Below are 18,101 nucleotides of genomic sequence, written 5' to 3' on the forward strand. Positions count from 1 at the left end.
TGTAAACGTCTATTTGACAGTTATGACAGTTCTACTTCGTCGTGGCACTAGAAAAACGAAATTTGTGATGGAGTCGGCCAAGCAGAAAGATTATCCGTCGTAAAAATAGCAATTTTGAAAGATATTGAGCAAAAACAAAAAGAAAAACGCGAAAAACTTTATTTTTAACGGTAGATTGGAACGTGTAAACGTCTATTTGACAGTTCTGACAGTTCTTCTTCGTCGTGGCACTAGAAAAAGAAAATTTACCCCGAAATAACTTTAAGACAGACATTCTGCTTCTTTTTTTCATCTTAATCAGACTCGTCATCATCTCAATGATCAAGGAAAGGAAAAAATGATATTCATCAATAATATTCAAAAAATTGTTTATTAAAATATTGGAAATGTAAAAATTTGTCGTTTAAAACCCTTCGATCGTAATTAATTGTCAATTAAAATCCTCAAAACAGTTAAAATAATAATAAAAGTTGGTTCAAATAATGAAATATTCAACCGTGGTGAATCGATTGTCGCTTGGGAGGAATTTCGAAAAAGGTTCGCCATTAGTAAAAAAAATTTCGTAGCCCAAAGTAACGGCAATCGTCCAATTCAACCTCCTTCCGATCCTACGGGATCTAGGAGCGGTAAAAAGGGCGCAAACAGCTTCGGGTATCGGTTCCAAGTCTAATTCCTTCCCGTCGATGTCTTGTTTCACGTTTTCTCTATCGTATCTCAACGTTTTCGCCAATCTCACAGAAACCTCGCACAACTTCGTCGCGATTCCCCTGTTACCGTAATTCTCCAACGTGGACAAAAACATTATTTCCAAAAGACAATCCGCTTCGCATAATGCGAAAAGGTCCGTTTGCTTGTCGGCCTTATCCATAAATTTGATCAAATCTTTCGCGGGCGGCCGCCGGCAAATCTCGGATAGTCTGTGGAAATCCGAGGCTTCGTCGCCGGTTTTTTTCGCTTGGAGTTTATTGAAAGCCACACCGCAAACCGCGTTCGTTTTTTTATCTAGAGCAATCAGAGAAACTCCTTCTTTAGCTACGGTTTTTACGAAATCGTCAATTTCGTCCATGGCTTCGTCGTCTTTCGCTATACCCACGGCCACGCTGGCCGCTTCCTGTCGATAAAAACTCTTTCTCAATACACCCAAAGCACCTTCCAGATAATCCGCAGTCAGCGCCATGTACTCTATAGAATCTGGAAACGAAACGTTCAATCGGTACAACAAAACAACAAATGTGTCAAAAAAAAGGTCAAATTCAAAAATTAACCGAAGACTTTTCGTCTTAGACGCAATTTCCTTATAGTAAAGTTTAGATTCGTCGTAACCCCACCGGAAAAAGTCCGCATGTGTTAAATCGGGACTGCGTGGAGGTCGCATCTCCTGGAGATCGATTTGCCACGGAAACATTCACGAAATCGAGGTAGGAATCTATCGGACGTGTGTTAAATTGCTGCGTCCTAATGGAAACGTGTTTTCTTTGGTTATAAATTTAAAATTTTCAAGTTCAGGCACGAAGAAGTCGTTTAACATCTACAAGTCAGGCTCGTCGCGAACATTGTTTATGTTTACGACCTTTTCAGAAGTCAGGCTCGTCGCGAACACTGTCTATGTTTTCAACAGTCTTAGAAATCAGGCTCGTCATGAACCGTGTCTTCGTTTTCGATCGTTTTAGAATTCAGGCTCGTCGCGAACACTGTCTATGTTTACGATCGTTTTAGAATTCAGGCTCGTCATGAACCGTGTCTTCGTTTTCGATCGTTTTAGAAGTCAGGCTCGTCGCGAACACTGTCTATGTCCACGACAGTCTTAGAAATCAGGCTCGTCATGAACCGTGTCTTCGTTTTCGATCGTTTTAGAAGTCAGGCTCGTCGCGAACACTGTCTATGTCCACGACAGTCTTAGAAATCAGGCTCGTCATGAACCGTGTCTTCGTTTTCGATCGTTTTAGAAGTCAGGCTCGTCGCGAACACTGTCTATGTCTACGACAGTCTTAGAAATCAGGCTCGTCATGAACCGTGTCTTCGTTTTCGACCATTTCAGAAGTCAGGCTCGTCGCGAACACTGTCTATGTCTACGACAGTCTTAGAAATCAGGCTCGTCATGAACCGTGTCTTCGTTTTCGATCGTTTTAGAAGTCAGGCTCGTCGCGAACACTGTCTATGTCCACGACAGTCTTAGAAATCAGGCTCGTCATGAACCGTGTCTTCGTTTTCGATCGTTTTAGAAGTCAGGCTCGTCGCGAACACTGTCTATGTTTACAATCGTTTTAGAATTCAGGCTCGTCATGAACCGTGTCTTCGTTTTCGATCGTTTTAGAATTCAGGCTCGTCATGAACCGTGTCTTCGTTTTCGATCGTTTCAGAAGTCAGGCTCGTCGCGAACACTGTCTATGTTTACGATCGTTTTAGAATTCAGGCTCGTCATGAACCGTGTCTTCGTTTTCGATCGTTTTAGAAGTCAGGCTCGTCGCGAACACTGTCTATGTCCACGACAGTCTTAGAAATCAGGCTCGTCATGAACCGTGTCTTCGTTTTCGACCATTTCAGAAGTCAGGCTCGTCGCGAACACTGTCTATGTCCACGACAGTCTTAGAAATCAGGCTCGTCATGAACCGTGTCTTCGTTTTCGATCGTTTTAGAAGTCAGGCTCGTCGCGAACACTGTCTATGTCTACGACAGTCTTAGAAATCAGGCTCGTCATGAACCGTGTCTTCGTTTTCGACCATTTCAGAAGTCAGGCTCGTCGCGAACACTGTCTATGTCTACGACAGTCTTAGAAATCAGGCTCGTCATGAACCGTGTCTTCGTTTTCGATCGTTTTAGAAGTCAGGCTCGTCGCGAACACTGTCTATGTCCACGACAGTCTTAGAAATCAGGCTCGTCATGAACCGTGTCTTCGTTTTCGATCGTTTTAGAAGTCAGGCTCGTCGCGAACACTGTCTATGTTTACAATCGTTTTAGAATTCAGGCTCGTCATGAACCGTGTCTTCGTTTTCGATCGTTTTAGAATTCAGGCTCGTCATGAACCGTGTCTTCGTTTTCGATCGTTTCAGAAGTCAGGCTCGTCGCGAACACTGTCTATGTTTTCAACAGTCTTAGAAATCAGGCTCGTCATGAACCGTGTCTTCGTTTTCGATCGTTTTAGAAGTCAGGCTCGTCGCGAACACTGTCTATGTCCACGACAGTCTTAGAAATTAGGCTCGTCATGAACCGTGTCTTCGTTTTCGACCATTTCAGAAGTCAGGCTCGTCGCGAACACTGTCTATGTTTACGATCGTCTTAGAATTCAGGCTCGTCATGAACCGTGTCTTCGTTTTCGATCGTTTTAGAAGTCAGGCTCGTCGCGAACACTGTCTATGTCCACGACAGTCTTAGAAATTAGGCTCGTCATGAACCGTGTCTTCGTTTTCGACCATTTCAGAAGTCAGGCTCGTCGCGAACACTGTCTATGTTTACGATCGTCTTAGAATTCAGGCTCGTCATGAACCGTGTCTTCGTTTTCGATCGTTTTAGAAGTCAGGCTCGTCGCGAACACTGTCTATGTCCACGACAGTCTTAGAAATCAGGCTCGTCATGAACCGTGTCTTCGTTTTCGATCGTTTTAGAAGTCAGGCTCGTCGCGAACACTGTCTATGTTTACAATCGTTTTAGAATTCAGGCTCGTCATGAACCGTGTCTTCGTTTTCGATCGTTTTAGAATTCAGGCTCGTCATGAACCGTGTCTTCGTTTTCGATCGTTTCAGAAGTCAGGCTCGTCGCGAACACTGTCTATGTCCACGACAGTCTTAGAAATCAGGCTCGTCATGAACCGTGTCTTCGTTTTCGATCGTTTTAGAAGTCAGGCTCGTCGCAAACACTGTCTATGTCCACGACAGTCTTAGAAATCAGGCTCGTCATGAACCGTGTCTTCGTTTTCGACCATTTCAGAAGTCAGGCTCGTCGCGAACACTGTCTATGTTTACGATCGTTTTAGAATTCAGGCTCGTCATGAACCGTGTCTTCGTTTTCGATCGTTTTAGAAGTCAGGCTCGTCGCGAACACTGTCTATGTCTACGACAGTCTTAGAAATCAGGCTCGTCATGAACCGTGTTTTCGTTTTCGATCGTTTTAGGAGTCAGGCTCGTCGCGAACACTGTCTATGTCTACGACAGTCTTAGAAATCAGGCTCGTCATGAACCGTGTCTTCGTTTTCGACCATTTCAGAAGTCAGGCTCGTCGCGAACACTGTCTATGTCCACGACAGTCTTAGAAATCAGGCTCGTCATGAACCGTGTCTTCGTGTTCGACCATTTCAGAAGTCAGGCTCGTCGCGAACATTGTTCATGTTTCCGACCGTTTTAGAAGATTTTGGACGCCCGGATTTCGATTTTTCCACTCTAAGACCATGTTCATGAATAGATATGAAAGGACGTGGCCCTTTTGACCTTCTCTGATTTGAAATATGCGCGGGAACTCGATCGTTACGACTAATCTTCCGGAGAAATGTTATTCGAGTTATACGGTACAAATAACAGTTATTTCGGAACTATTTTACCGCCACCTCTATACAACTAATATCGAATTTAATATATTGGAATTGGAGATATGAGATACCGGAATAAATTATCTTTATTCGCAACCTTTGACTCCATTACTAATTATAATGTTTATTGGTTTTGATATACTTTAAGTCAACAGTATTTCGGTATCGATTTGGAAACAAAAATATACCGGGCGTACAAAACTATCGAATCCAAACGATTAGAATGATCTTTATTCCCTAGTGTCAAAAATAATCGATTTTAATAATCGAAATGCATCGAAACTGATTGACATTTGACACAATATTTCTTCTAACAACAATAAAGATAAAAATGAGAATGATTGGACTAACCCTCGTAATAAAACTGCTTTGAGTAGCTAATTTCTTCGTTTTAACACAATTTTTATTTGTATTAATAAAAAAGGGAGACCCAAAATTAATCTTGGAATGTTTAAATCGAAAACTTTTCAACTAACCCTGGTACATTAAATTGTACTACACGAGGACGCGATTGCTTTATAAAAGTGATTTCTAACCCAATTAAAATGCTAGTTGAGGATTTCCAAAAATATAATTATCAATTATTGAAATTATTTAACATACAGGGTGATTAATTTGAAAAAAAAAATACGAGTTGAACGAGAGGTGTTTCCCTCGTATACTATAATGTATGTCGTATTAAAGTTACATTTTTTTTCAATTAAAACATATATTTTGTTGAATATTTGATTTCTTCATACATACAGGGTGATTTCTTTTAAAAAAAATCGAGAAAAAAATTTAATAGTATTTTGATTCACCCCGTATCAGATTCAATGAATATTATAGAAATTTCTAGAATTTTTACTATTATTTGAATGCTTTAGACACTATAAATCTTCATTTTCGAATTTCTCTTACTTTATACAGGGTATTAAACTTGTTACTATTTTTATTGAAAATTGGTTATAACTTTTTAAATACCCCGTATATATGTGAAAGTGAAGCTGATTGTGAATAATTTTGAAATATGAAGTCTTATAATTAGTATGGAATCTCAAATTTCCGAAATTGGTATTTTAAAAGACAAAATAGGCATCGAACTTCCACCACACTAATCAATCACCCTGTATAATAGATTAACAGTGAATCCAAAATTTTTTCAACTATTTTTGAGATGCAAAACGTTTTTTTAACAATCTATGAATACTTTTAAACTGATTTTAATTTTGATTAAATTTTATTTTTACTTTTGCGTACGGCACTGACAAATTTTATATTATTATTATAAAAAATTTGCTTAAAACCGCTCGAACAACTTTTTGTGTTTCAAAAATTTGATGTATCGGGACTTGTTTTCGATAAAACGATGATTTCGTGCATATTAGCATACGAGGTTGGTACGAAAAGTACTCGGACTCAACGTTGCAATAAGTTGATAGTTTTTCTTTATTTATAATGAAAATTATGCCGCGTGCGTTCCAAAAAAGACGACGCCATGACTTTTCCTACAGATTGAACGGTATTTGGAGACGATTTTCCCTTTTCAGTCCGTTGTTTTGAAACATATCCTGTTTAGATTTTGGGTACTTCTAAGACAACCCTCGTATATCAATTTTTATGTAAAAAAGTCATGAAAAAATCTAGAAATGTTAATTTTCTTAATTATCGCTAAAAATTTGATATAATTTTTGATAGTTTTTGCAAATATTTCCAAAGTTGTAGCAAATTTTAATCTTTACATTTTTTGTTTCGATTTTTTCCTCAAACTTTTTCACGTTTTCGAGATATTCACAAAAAATATGTTTGTGGTAATTCTTTTTCAACCCCTCGTATAAAATTCAGCATCTCCTAATTAACAATCTTCGAGATATTGGCTAAAATCAATTTATATGAAAAGACTTGCTTCTTAAAGAGACGGTTTGAATCCTAATTTTATCGTACTATAAAAAACATTCACGAAAAAGTTACTACGAAAACATTTTTTCAATTCTAACCTTTATCTAAATAAATCTACTTACTATCTTCACTGGTAGCCCATATTTTGATCGTCATTTTCTCCGTCAAACTAAAGTATAATTAATATTTCATAGAAAGCAAAGTACACGTAGTGAAATGTAATTGGTTTGCTAACTTCAAACAGATTTATTGAATCGACTGTACGAAGTCTGAATTAGAGAGCTACCAATCAAATTAAAGCAACAATCCGCTGGCGCGCTAAATTTTCAGGTGGGGGTATCACTACACTGAGAAAAGTGTTCTATAAATACAATAAACTTTGTTTATATGGAGTATGATTTTTGCTGCTTTGTTTTCGATTTCTATCGAACACAATTTCAGTGTTTTTGTCTTAAGTATAATACGAGGGGAGACGATATGTTGTTCGAAAAGAAATTCCCATTATAAAAGATATATGAATCATTTAAAAGACCGATTCATTAAAATTGTTTCCATCAAGATGGATTTCAAAATGTTGGATATGATTTTGCATGAATTTAGACGTAAGAAACAACAGTTTAAGCTCTCCCGTCATAACCGGACAGGACAGACTTCACGTTTGATATAGTGGACGAGTTCGTAACGATAGAAATAATAAATTATGAGTAAAAACAGGGTGAATCACTTACAGAGGTGCTTCCAGTTGAGATGAATGTATGGCTGACAGATTTATTTTAATTTTGTGTTATATCTTTATCCACTTAACGGAAGGTTACTTCTTTTTTAGACACTATCGTTACGAACAAAAATTAGCTTGTTTACTTTGGAAAATAGATATGAAAGATGTGACGATAATACCAACTGATACGACCGAAATTGAAAGTCAAAACATGAAAATGGTAAGCAAATCTATATAATATATAATTATTTATAAAAATATCATAAATACGTATTATTTGTTTTTATACACTATTCACTTAACTATTTACTAACACTAACACTTAACTATTCACTACACGCCAATAAATTATTGACATATTCACGGCTGGTAAATTCTCACATTATGTGTTAAAGCCACCTTCTGTAACCATAAGCAAACAAGAAATTGTTTCTATAAAAAACAGCCGCAGAAAAAACTTGATAAATGTTCATTTAAACCAAGATATCCTATATCTTGTGGAAACATCAGAATGTCTGTTTCCCGCCTACACGGAACTAAGAACACAGTGTGGGTGGTTGTTAATACAAAAACGTGTAATTCGAGTCGATTAACAAACACGTCCCGTTAGAAACGCGACGTTTATAAATAACAAACCTCGTGATTACAAACATTCGATTGAGTTACGTTAATGGTATTTGATATTTTGTATATATATATATCCGAATCAGCAGTATGTATAGACAGAAATTTGTTATCATTCGACATATTTCTGTATAAAAGACAGTAACAGAAAAAACTAAACAACTGTTCCAAAAAAAAAACCTCGTCGCGTTCGATAAACCTCATCTCACTATTAATACAAAAACGTGTAATTCGAGTCGATTAACAAACACGTCCCGTTAGAAACGCGACGTTTATAAATAACAAACCTTGTGATTACAAACATTCGATTAAGTTATGTTAATGGTATATGATATTTTGTATATATATATATATATATATATATATATATATATATATATATATATATATATATATATATATCCGAATCAGCAGTATGTATAGACAGAAGTTTGTTATCATTCGACATGTTTCTGTATAAAAAACAGTAACAGAAAAAACTAAACAACTGTTCCAAAAAAAAAACCTCGTCGCGTTCGATAAACCTCAGCTCACGATTAATACAAAAACGTGTAATTCGAGTCGATTAACAAACACGTCCCGTTACAAACGCGACGTTTATAAATAACAAACCTTGTGATTACAAACATTCGATTAAGTTAAGTTAATGGTATTTGATATTTTGTTTATATATCCGAATCAGCAGTATATATAGACAGAAATTTGTTATCATTCGACATGTTTCTGTATAAAAGACAGTAACAGAAAAAACTAAACAACTGTTCCAAAAAAAACCTCGTCGCGTTCGATAAACCTCAGCTCACTATTAATACAAAAACGTGTAATTCGAGTCGATTAACAAACACGTCCCGTTAGAAACGCGACGTTTATAAATAACAAACCTCGTGATTACAAACATTCGATTGAGTTACGTTAATGGTATTTGATATTTTGTATATATATATATATATATATATATATATATATATATATATATATATATATCCGAATCAGCAGTATGTATAGACAGAAATTTGTTATCATTCGACATGTTTCTGTATAAAAAACAGTAACAGAAAAAACTAAACAGCTGTTCCAGTAAAAAACTCGTCGCGTTCGATAAACCTCAGCTCACGATTAATACAAAAACGTGTAATTCGAGTCGATTAACAAACACGTCCCGTTACAAACGCGACGTTTATAAATAACAAACCTTGTGATTACAAACATTCGATTAAGTTAAGTTAATGGTATTTGATATTTTGTTTATATATCCGAATCAGCAGTATATATAGACAGAAATTTGTTATCATTCGACATGTTTCTGTATAAAAGACAGTAACAGAAAAAACTAAACAACTGTTCCAAAAAAAACCTCGTCGCGTTCGATAAACCTCAGCTCACTATTAATACAAAAACGTGTAATTCGAGTCGATTAACAAACACGTCCCGTTAGAAACGCGACGTTTATAAATAACAAACCTCGTGATTACAAACATTCGATTGAGTTACGTTAATGGTATTTGATATTTTGTATATATATCCGAATCAGCAGTGTATATAGACAGAAATTTTTTATCATTCGACATGTTTCTGTATAAAAAACAGAAACAGAAAAAACTAAGCAGCTGTTCCAGAAAAAAACCTCGTCGCGTTCTATAAACCTCAGCTCACTATTAATACAAAAACGTGTAATTCGAGTCGATTAACAAACACGTCCCGCTAGAAACGCGACGAAAGTAATGTCAATGGTACTGATATTTGCCAATATTCTATACGGTCATAACCTTCAAATTTTTCCCAATAAACCGAAACTTAATTTTCATAATTATTGTAGATACGCGTCTGCCGTCACAGCATATTTCAAACTCCATCGAATACAGATATGGGAGACGTTGAACAATCTTCAAAAAGGGCTCATACCACTATCGGTATTTATAAAGGCAACATTGTAGCTATTAAATATTTGCACAAACGATCCGTCGATCTAACTAGATCTATTAGAAAAGAATTGAAACAGGTAAAAATGAAATAATTATATAAACTACTTTCAGGTATTTCAAGAGCCCCTTTTTGTCTTGTAGATAAGAGAAGCTAGACACGAAAATTTGATTCCCTTTATCGGCGCTTGCGTAGATCACGGTAACGTAGCGATTTTAACGGCGTATTCGGCTAGAGGAAGCCTGGAGGACGTTCTAAAGAACAAAGATTTAAATTTGGACAATATGTTTATATCATCTTTAGTATCTGATATTTTAAAGGTAAATACAATGAATATTCACTTTACTTACACTAAATGCACTATTCACTATCCACTAATTTACACAGTAACACTTAACTATTCACTAAACTAAACAATTATATAATTCTGAATATATTAATTTATTTAAACACACCGTATACTTTTTAAAACCCTTATATCAGATTTTTGCAACTCTCTTTTGGACTAAAGGATTCTTAAACTATCACGTTCATAAATTCATCTTTATAGCAAGTGGCTCCGATATCCGCGTTGAAAATTAGGCACTTCGATAACCTTACCAACTACACCGTTACGGCTCGGTACAAGTTTCGACGAAATTTTGGTACATAAGCAGCGAAGCCATTGCACGAGAGTGATTTCAATTAAATACAGTTTAAAAAATTAAAAAATACACGTTTTTACGGCGCATCAAACTAAAAAGTTATGAACAATTCTGAAAAATGAGCTTGAAACAATGATAAATAAAAAAAACTAGTAATATTGTGAAAAAAAACGTATATGTTTATCACGACATCAGATTATTTACTGATTTTTTCGCTGATAAACAAGCGTCTATTTATATATAAAGGATTCTGGATAATTCGGATTCTCGAATGTAAATAAGTTTCTTAGATTTCGTCTCAATAAAAACAATGAGAACATAATGTAAACAGCTTATAAGAACTAAGGAGGTTAATTTTTCGTCACGATTAATACAAAAACGTGTAATTCGAGTCGATTAACAAACACGTCCCGCTAGAAACGCGACGTTTATAAATAACAAACCTTGTGATTACAAACATTCGATTAAGTTAAGTTAATGGTATTTGATATTTTGTTTATATATCCGAATCAGCAGTATGTATAGACAGAAATTTGTTATCATTCGACATATTTCTGTATAAAAGACAGTAACAGAAAAAACTAAACAACTGTTCCAAAAAAAAAACCTCGTCGCGTTCGATAAACCTCATCTCACTATTAATACAAAAACGTGTAATTCGAGTCGATTAACAAACACGTCCCGTTACAAACGCGACGTTTATAAATAACAAACCTTGTGATTACAAACATTCGATTAAGTTAAGTTAATGGTATTTGATATTTTGTTTATATATCCGAATCAGCAGTATGTATAGACAGAAATTTGTTATCATTCGACATATTTCTGTATAAAAGACAGTAACAGAAAAAACTAAACAACTGTTCCAAAAAAAAAACCTCGTCGCGTTCGATAAACCTCATCTCACTATTAATACAAAAACGTGTAATTCGAGTCGATTAACAAACACGTCCCGTTACAAACGCGACGTTTATAAATAACAAACCTTGTGATTACAAACATTCGATTAAGTTAAGTTAATGGTATTTGATATTTTGTTTATATATCCGAATCAGCAGTATATATAGACAGAAATTTGTTATCATTCGACATGTTTCGGTATAAAAAACAGTAACAGAAAAAAGTAAACAGCTGTTTCAGAAAAAAACTCGTCGCGTTCGATAAACCTCATCTCACTATTAATACAAAAAACGTGTAATTCGAATCGATTAACAAACACGTTCCGTTAGAAACGCGACGTTTATAAATAACAAACCTCGTGATTACAAACATTCGATTGAGTTACGTTAATGGTATTGAATATTTTGTATATATATCCGAATCAGTAGTATATATAGACAGAAATTTTTTATCATTCGACATGTTTCTGTATGAAAAAACAGTAACAGAAAAAACTAAACAGCTGTTCCAAAAAAAACTCGTCGCGTTCGATAAACCTCAGCTCACTATTAATACAAAAACGTGTAATTCGAGTCGATTAACAAACACGTCCCGCTAGAAACGCGACGTTTATAAATAACAAACCTCATGATTACAAACATTCGATTGAGTTACGTTAATGGTATTTGATATTTTGTATATATATATCCACATCAGCAGTATATATAGACAGAAACTTGTTATCATTCGACATGTTTCTGTATAAAAAACAGTAACAGAAAAAACTAAACAGATGTTCCAAAAAAAAACCTCGTCGCGTTCGATAAACCTCATCTCACTATTAATACAAAAACGTGTAATTCGAGTCGATTAACAAACACGTCCCGTTAGAAACTCGACGAAAGTAATGTCATTTTTTCGCTGATAAACAAACGTTTATTTATATATAAAGGATTCTGGATAATTCGGATTCTAGAATGTAAATAAGTTTCTTAGAATTCGTCTTAATAAAACCAATCAGAACATAATGTAAACAGCTTATAAGAACTATACAAAGAATGACGATTTTTAAGCGGCGCGTCCACCAAACTTCAAGTTTTTTTACATTCACTTCGACGGTTTTTCTTTTTCAGTTTTTGTCCTTCAGGTATTCATCCGGCTCTAATGATTGATTTGAATTTCGGTAAAAACAAGTTAGCAAAAGCACTCAAAACGAAATGGAAGCTCCTCTTCTTTTTTTCACAAAGTGGCCTTTACCTAAACGGTACCCATCCACATCTAACAGCAAAATATGCACGATCCTTTAATAGTTCTTCTTTTTCATTTAGTATTCGGCCTTCTCATCCCGATCTAGTTCTCGCTTCGAAGTACTCATTACAATGATTCAATTCTATCGAGTGGATTTATATAATGGACTCGATTTCCCTGTCTATCGAGTAACTGAATTCTCGCTTTATTTCTTATCAACTAATAAATTTCTCAACCATCGCACGAACGCTTCTCTATTTGATTTGTTTATGCGACGTGATTTCCATTCACGCAGTACGCAAATTACATAAATAATGCTACTCCTTGAACGACCTTGGGGCAAAACATAGTCCAGATCGTAACTGCGTGCGTTCTAACTAATGCATTTATTCGCCATCCATACATTTATATCTTTTTTGTAAACAAAAAACTGTTCAACGTGAAGCTAGATGACAAATACGTATTTGCAGGGAATGATTTATCTACACGATAGCGAAATAATATCGCACGGGAATTTAAAGTCCAGTAACTGTTTGATAGACAGTCGATGGGTTCTGCAAATATCCGATTTTGGTTTACACGAATTGACAGGTGAGTGTAGTATTGCGGAACGCTTCTGGGGGGTTCGCATGCGCATTTCTAGTAACAGTTCCCTATTCGGTGAACTTGAATCAGCTGTTTTTCGATGACGTATTTGTACAGTGACGTCCGCACAAATTTTTAGTAAAAGTACAAAAATGTTATCGAATTTATAGAGGTGGGAATATCTTAGTTTGAAAATAACAGTATATAACATGGATTCGTTTGTGAAATGTAATTTGAATTTAAGCCAACCAGGACGATCCAAATTTCGAAGAAAAGCAATTGAGGAGATTTATTTACCGGGCGCCTGAATTGCTGAGACAAAACTCGCCGCCGGCTAGGGGGACGCAAAAAGGTGACGTGTATTCTTTCTCCATTTTGTTATATGAAATTATTGGTAGACAAGGACCTTGGGGCAAAAACAACACCGATTATCGTGGTAAGTGAATTCCTGGAAGCGCAGAGTCGCACTCTACGGTACCGGAAATGTTTTTTTCTCGTGTTTTATTTAAGAAATAATTGAATCGGTGAAGAGAGAAAAATTGGAAGTTCCGTTTAGGCCGCCTCTGGACAATTTAGGGGCAGCCGAATACATAATAAAATGTATGAGAGCATGTTGGCATGAGGAACCTGATCAACGACCGGATATCAGATATGTGAGAGTTAGGCTTAAAGAAATGCAGGTAAATCGATACTCTAATTGGTGTTAAAAATCTCAATTCAGCCATTAAATTGTATTAAAAGTGCAACCCTGTATTTACTCCCATTTATTTTAGTTTTCATCTACCCCTCGTAATCAATTATTAAATTCTTATACTTGAAGTTGTCAAATTATAAAATAACTCTCCAACCCTGTATTTATATTTTAATAATCAGTTATTAAATTCCTATAAGTGACCTTATCAAATTTTAAAATAACTCCAACCCTGTATTTATATTTTAATAATCAGTTATTAAATTCCTATAAGTGACCTTATCAAATTTTAAAATAACTCTTGTGTTCTGTAACAAATGTCATTGTGTTCATAGACAAAAAAAAAGCATAGAGGCTAAAGTTAACCTCGATTCTTACTGCGTTCCATTGAACTCGCGGAAGATTGTATTCTGTGTCTCAGTCACTTAATAGACAAAAGGAAAACGTAGAGGTTTCTCTTCACCGAAATCAAATTGAATTTATGATTAAATTATGACACGTAACACAATGTTGATCACGAATACATTTTTTTTATATTCCAATGATCGATTGTTAACAATGACGTATGACACAGAACGTTGCATTTAATGTCTCACAGACTATATTGAAATGTCTTATCCAGTTGTTAGGCAACAATATAAGCTTCTACTTTATTTTAAATGAATATTACTCAACTTTTTAATATTTTAAGCTAATTTTTGTTTTCCGATTACTCATTTTCGTAAACTCTTGAAAGATAAATAATTCTCATGTATATACGCCATCGAACTATATATTCGTAACAAGTTATGCAACAATATAAGCTTGTGAGGTTTGCTGGTAATCTAAAATAGAATTTTGAAATCGTATTGTTTTAAATTGAAGATTATAATTTTATATCGATTTGTTTGTTGAAATTTGTTTAGGCCGGTTTAAAATCGAATATTTTCGACAATATGCTGGCGATTATGGAAAAATATGCTTATAATTTAGAAGGATTGGTGCAAGAACGAACCAATCAATTGTCTGAAGAGAAAAAGAAGACTGACGCACTGCTTCACAGAATGCTACCAAAGTAAGTGAGCTTAGTTTGTTTTCTATAAAAGTGTACGTTAAATTAGAGTTAGTAGGTCAAAAATAAAATAAAACTTCAGAAAAAGTCGAAGACATTTTTATTTATTACAGGTCTGTAGCAGATTCCTTGAAGAAAGGTGAAAAAGTTGAAGCAGAATCTTTCGATTCCGTCACCATATATTTCAGCGATGTTGTAGGTTTTACAGAGTTGTCAGCAGTTAGTACCCCGTTACAAGTTATCGATTTACTCAACGATCTTTATACATTATTCGATTCAATTATATCACATTACGATGTATACAAGGTAAAAACATTAATTCAACTATATTATATGAATCAATATAAAATTACTTTTTGAATTGTCCTCGTATATAGACTTTAAACGTCAAAGTTACTTTTGGCGCCATCGAAGAGACTCCAGCTTGTAGACATTTAAGGCGCGTTCACAAAGTACTTCCCCTCATTAATTCCCTGTGAAAATCGAATTCGATGATACTGCGACCAAGTAAATAACAGAGTTCAAGTAGCGGTTGAGAGATTATCCAATCATATTAAACGTCAATGTCACGTGATTTTTCTCTAGTATTTACTTTCGGTGCCATCAGATGCTCGAACTTTTAGTTTACTTTGTTGTTTATTTCACTTGAAAATCAAATTTGATGATTCTGCTACGAAGTAAATAACAGTTCAAGTGGAGGTTAAAAAATTATCCAAACTAAATTAACGTTAAAGTTACGTTTTTTAACATTACTCTTGAAATTTACTGAATGTCAGCTTGAAGTATCTTCCCTCTTATTTTTTTGGTATAATTTGTCGGGACTATTAAATATAATATTTGACAATTTAAAATGATTATTAAGACATTGTAATCGTCTTAATATAGGTAGAAACGATTGGAGATGCTTATATGGTGGTAAGTGGTCTTCCAATAAGAAACGGGGACAGACATGCCGGTGAAATTGCTTCTATGGCTTTACATTTACTCAGTAAGATTAAAAAATTTGAAATTAAACACAGACAAGACGAGCTTCTTCAGCTGAGGATCGGCATACATTCTGGTAAGTAATTATTAACTCATTTTTGATTCCAAATTTGATAAATGTAGTTTGTTATAATGAAAAATTACTCTTTTTATATATATCCTTGATATAAAAAGGTTATTAGCCAATATATTGATCGGAATACAATATTTTTCAAATGTTATAATTGAAAATCTATCAAAATAACAGTTTAGAAAACAAAATGTGTCCCTAAACTTCATTATACTACTTTGAAAAATATTAATCTTGGTCTTATCAACAACTACGACTAAAATTTCCCAAAAAATGTTGTAATTCTTTTAGTTTTTTTAATTTTCCAACCTAAATGAAAAGCAGTTGTAATTATTTTGATTTAGGACACTAAATTACATGATAAAAATGTATTACCTGATGATTTTATTAGAAATCTTGCATTTGATGAACATTCTCATCACGATATTTGTCCTGTATAGTCCACATTTCATTTTTATATCCTACAGGTCACGTTGTAGCTGGTGTCGTGGGTCTCAAAATGCCTAGATATTGTCTTTTTGGTGACACGGTCAATACTGCTTCAAGAATGGAAAGTTCTGGCGAAGCTTTCAAAATACACATATCAGATGCTACTTTTATGTTACTACAACGCTTAGGAGGATATTGTTGTGAAGAAAGAGGAGTTATCCCAATCAAGGTGAACAATTTCGTTCATATACTCAAATCTAATGGAAATAATTGAATTTATTACAGATTTAATACCAAAAAATTAAAATAAATAATTGATCTTTCTAAATATATATTATTTGTTTAGGGTAAAGGTAAAATGCAAACGTATTGGCTCGTAGGAGCTGATCCAGCTTTAAGATTAGCGAGAATCAGAGAAGATATAGTTGGATCTTCATTATACAGCAGTTTAAGTTCAGAAAGTACGTCCAAATTATATTTATTTGGTTATTATAAGTGTTTTTCTTTTTTGTTTCTATTTTCCATATAGGGTTGAGCAGTAAAACACCGGATCTATTAAAACGAACTGGGGTTAATTTGGAAAGCGACTTACATCTTTACGAAAACTGTAAGTCTTGTTTGTCGCAATCTTCTTGTCCAGTAGTTCAACTACATCAGAGAGCAAGACGAGCATTCAATTCTATCGACAGCCAGGTATCAATCTTTTTTTCAGCTTAATACACACATGTAGTCAAACTTGAATCAGAATCAGATTAGTTTGTTGTCCAATTTTCCAGCACTATCTTCTTTTGGTACTTTGATCTATAAGTCTAATACATTTGAGGATTGTGTGTTGTTGAAATTTTTGTTCACAGGAAACGATAGATGGTAGTTTCGATATGCTCTGTCCAGAAATGTACAGATACCATACGACCAGATTGAACTATACTTGTACTCATCGGAATCCCCGATCAGCACCAACTATCACTTTCGTCGAACAAAGTGAGCAATTCATATAAAATCTATATCCATCCATTTGAAGCGTTTTTTGTCAATTAAGTCAACAATTGTTACTGGGTTTTCAATGATGTATGTCGATATGTAAAAGTACAAAATATTTGTATCAAATTTTGTTAGAACAAAATATTCAATTACTTGTTCAGGTGTAATTTATGTTGTAATAATAACCACGTTTTGAAAAACAAAAAAACCTGTCTATATACGACTGTTATTTATTTAAATCTTTACTCTAAATATATGAGATGTTATTTATTTTAATAAATGTATATCATAAAAACACTTTGTGTTTTATTTAAACATACCTTCCACTTTTATACAATATCAGGATGAATGACACTACAAAATGCATTGAACATTTTCTATACATACAAATCACTAAAATGTATAATTGTAAAAAACAATTAGATCAAATGGGCTTTCACTAGTAATAATTGTTCCTAAACTTCATAATACATCCTTTTAACGCAAATAATAGAATACTGAAAGATTTTCGAAAGTGGTTTTGACAGTTGACAAATGACAACTCTGTACATAGATAAAATAAAAGTATAGAAGTTTCATTTAACTTTAGCTATTTCAATCTTTGTTGATTTCTATTAAACACAAAACAATTGTAACAACATTGGTATATTTCCACGTAAGGACTTTTGGTAGCAATTGCTTGAAATGTGAAGCCAATGTAGGCTTTCATCAAAACTTGCTACCTCACGTACACGAGTATACATGCTGAATATTAAATTTCAGCGGTTGAGTACGTGTCGTGAAACGTATACTCTGTTATGAATTACTCTAGAAAACGTACTTTTAAAATAAGTTATCATCTCATCTAGAACAAGAGCAACTCAAGAAATTTTGTGTTCTA

General features: G+C 34.4%; 2 protein-coding genes across 2 annotated transcripts in view; one reads left to right on the forward strand and one right to left on the reverse strand.

Moving 5' to 3' along the window:
* Positions 1-17,516, forward strand: part of LOC130900225 (guanylate cyclase 32E) — a 38,910-nt gene extending 21,394 nt beyond the window's left edge. The window contains exons 12-24 of the mRNA XM_057810714.1: positions 7,224-7,335; positions 9,556-9,738; positions 9,803-9,979; positions 12,901-13,021; positions 13,260-13,451; positions 13,526-13,695; positions 14,612-14,760; positions 14,871-15,063; positions 15,643-15,817; positions 16,279-16,469; positions 16,587-16,701; positions 16,770-16,933; positions 17,095-17,516. Of these exons, the coding sequence (XP_057666697.1) occupies positions 7,224-7,335; positions 9,556-9,738; positions 9,803-9,979; positions 12,901-13,021; positions 13,260-13,451; positions 13,526-13,695; positions 14,612-14,760; positions 14,871-15,063; positions 15,643-15,817; positions 16,279-16,469; positions 16,587-16,701; positions 16,770-16,933; positions 17,095-17,238 (2,086 nt within the window). The 3' untranslated portion in view covers positions 17,239-17,516. The remainder of the gene's footprint in view (positions 1-7,223; positions 7,336-9,555; positions 9,739-9,802; positions 9,980-12,900; positions 13,022-13,259; positions 13,452-13,525; positions 13,696-14,611; positions 14,761-14,870; positions 15,064-15,642; positions 15,818-16,278; positions 16,470-16,586; positions 16,702-16,769; positions 16,934-17,094) is intronic.
* Positions 352-6,688, reverse strand: LOC130900226 (uncharacterized). The gene is made up of 2 exons (XM_057810715.1): positions 6,520-6,688; positions 352-1,191 (listed from the first exon to the last, which is right to left on the reverse strand). The coding sequence occupies exons 1-2, from the start codon at positions 6,551-6,553 to the stop codon at positions 476-478; spliced, it is 750 nt and encodes a 249-aa protein (XP_057666698.1). The 5' UTR covers positions 6,554-6,688; the 3' UTR covers positions 352-475.
* Positions 17,517-18,101: the final 585 nt, after the last annotated feature.

This window comes from Diorhabda carinulata, chromosome 12 (assembly GCF_026250575.1).
Source record: "Diorhabda carinulata isolate Delta chromosome 12, icDioCari1.1, whole genome shotgun sequence".
In the NCBI taxonomy this organism is placed as follows: Eukaryota; Metazoa; Arthropoda; class Insecta; order Coleoptera; family Chrysomelidae; genus Diorhabda; species Diorhabda carinulata.

What these genes read in the sequence shown, in the direction of transcription:
- LOC130900226 (XM_057810715.1), bottom strand. Translation starts at nt 6,553, where the DNA reads ATGACGATCAAAATATGGGCTACCAGTGAAGATA. An exon ending in ATGGGCTACCAGTGAAGATA is followed by an intron (nt 1,192 to 6,519) that starts GTAAGTAGATTT and finishes TTTCGTTTCCAG; the next exon opens with ATTCTATAGAGTACATGGCG.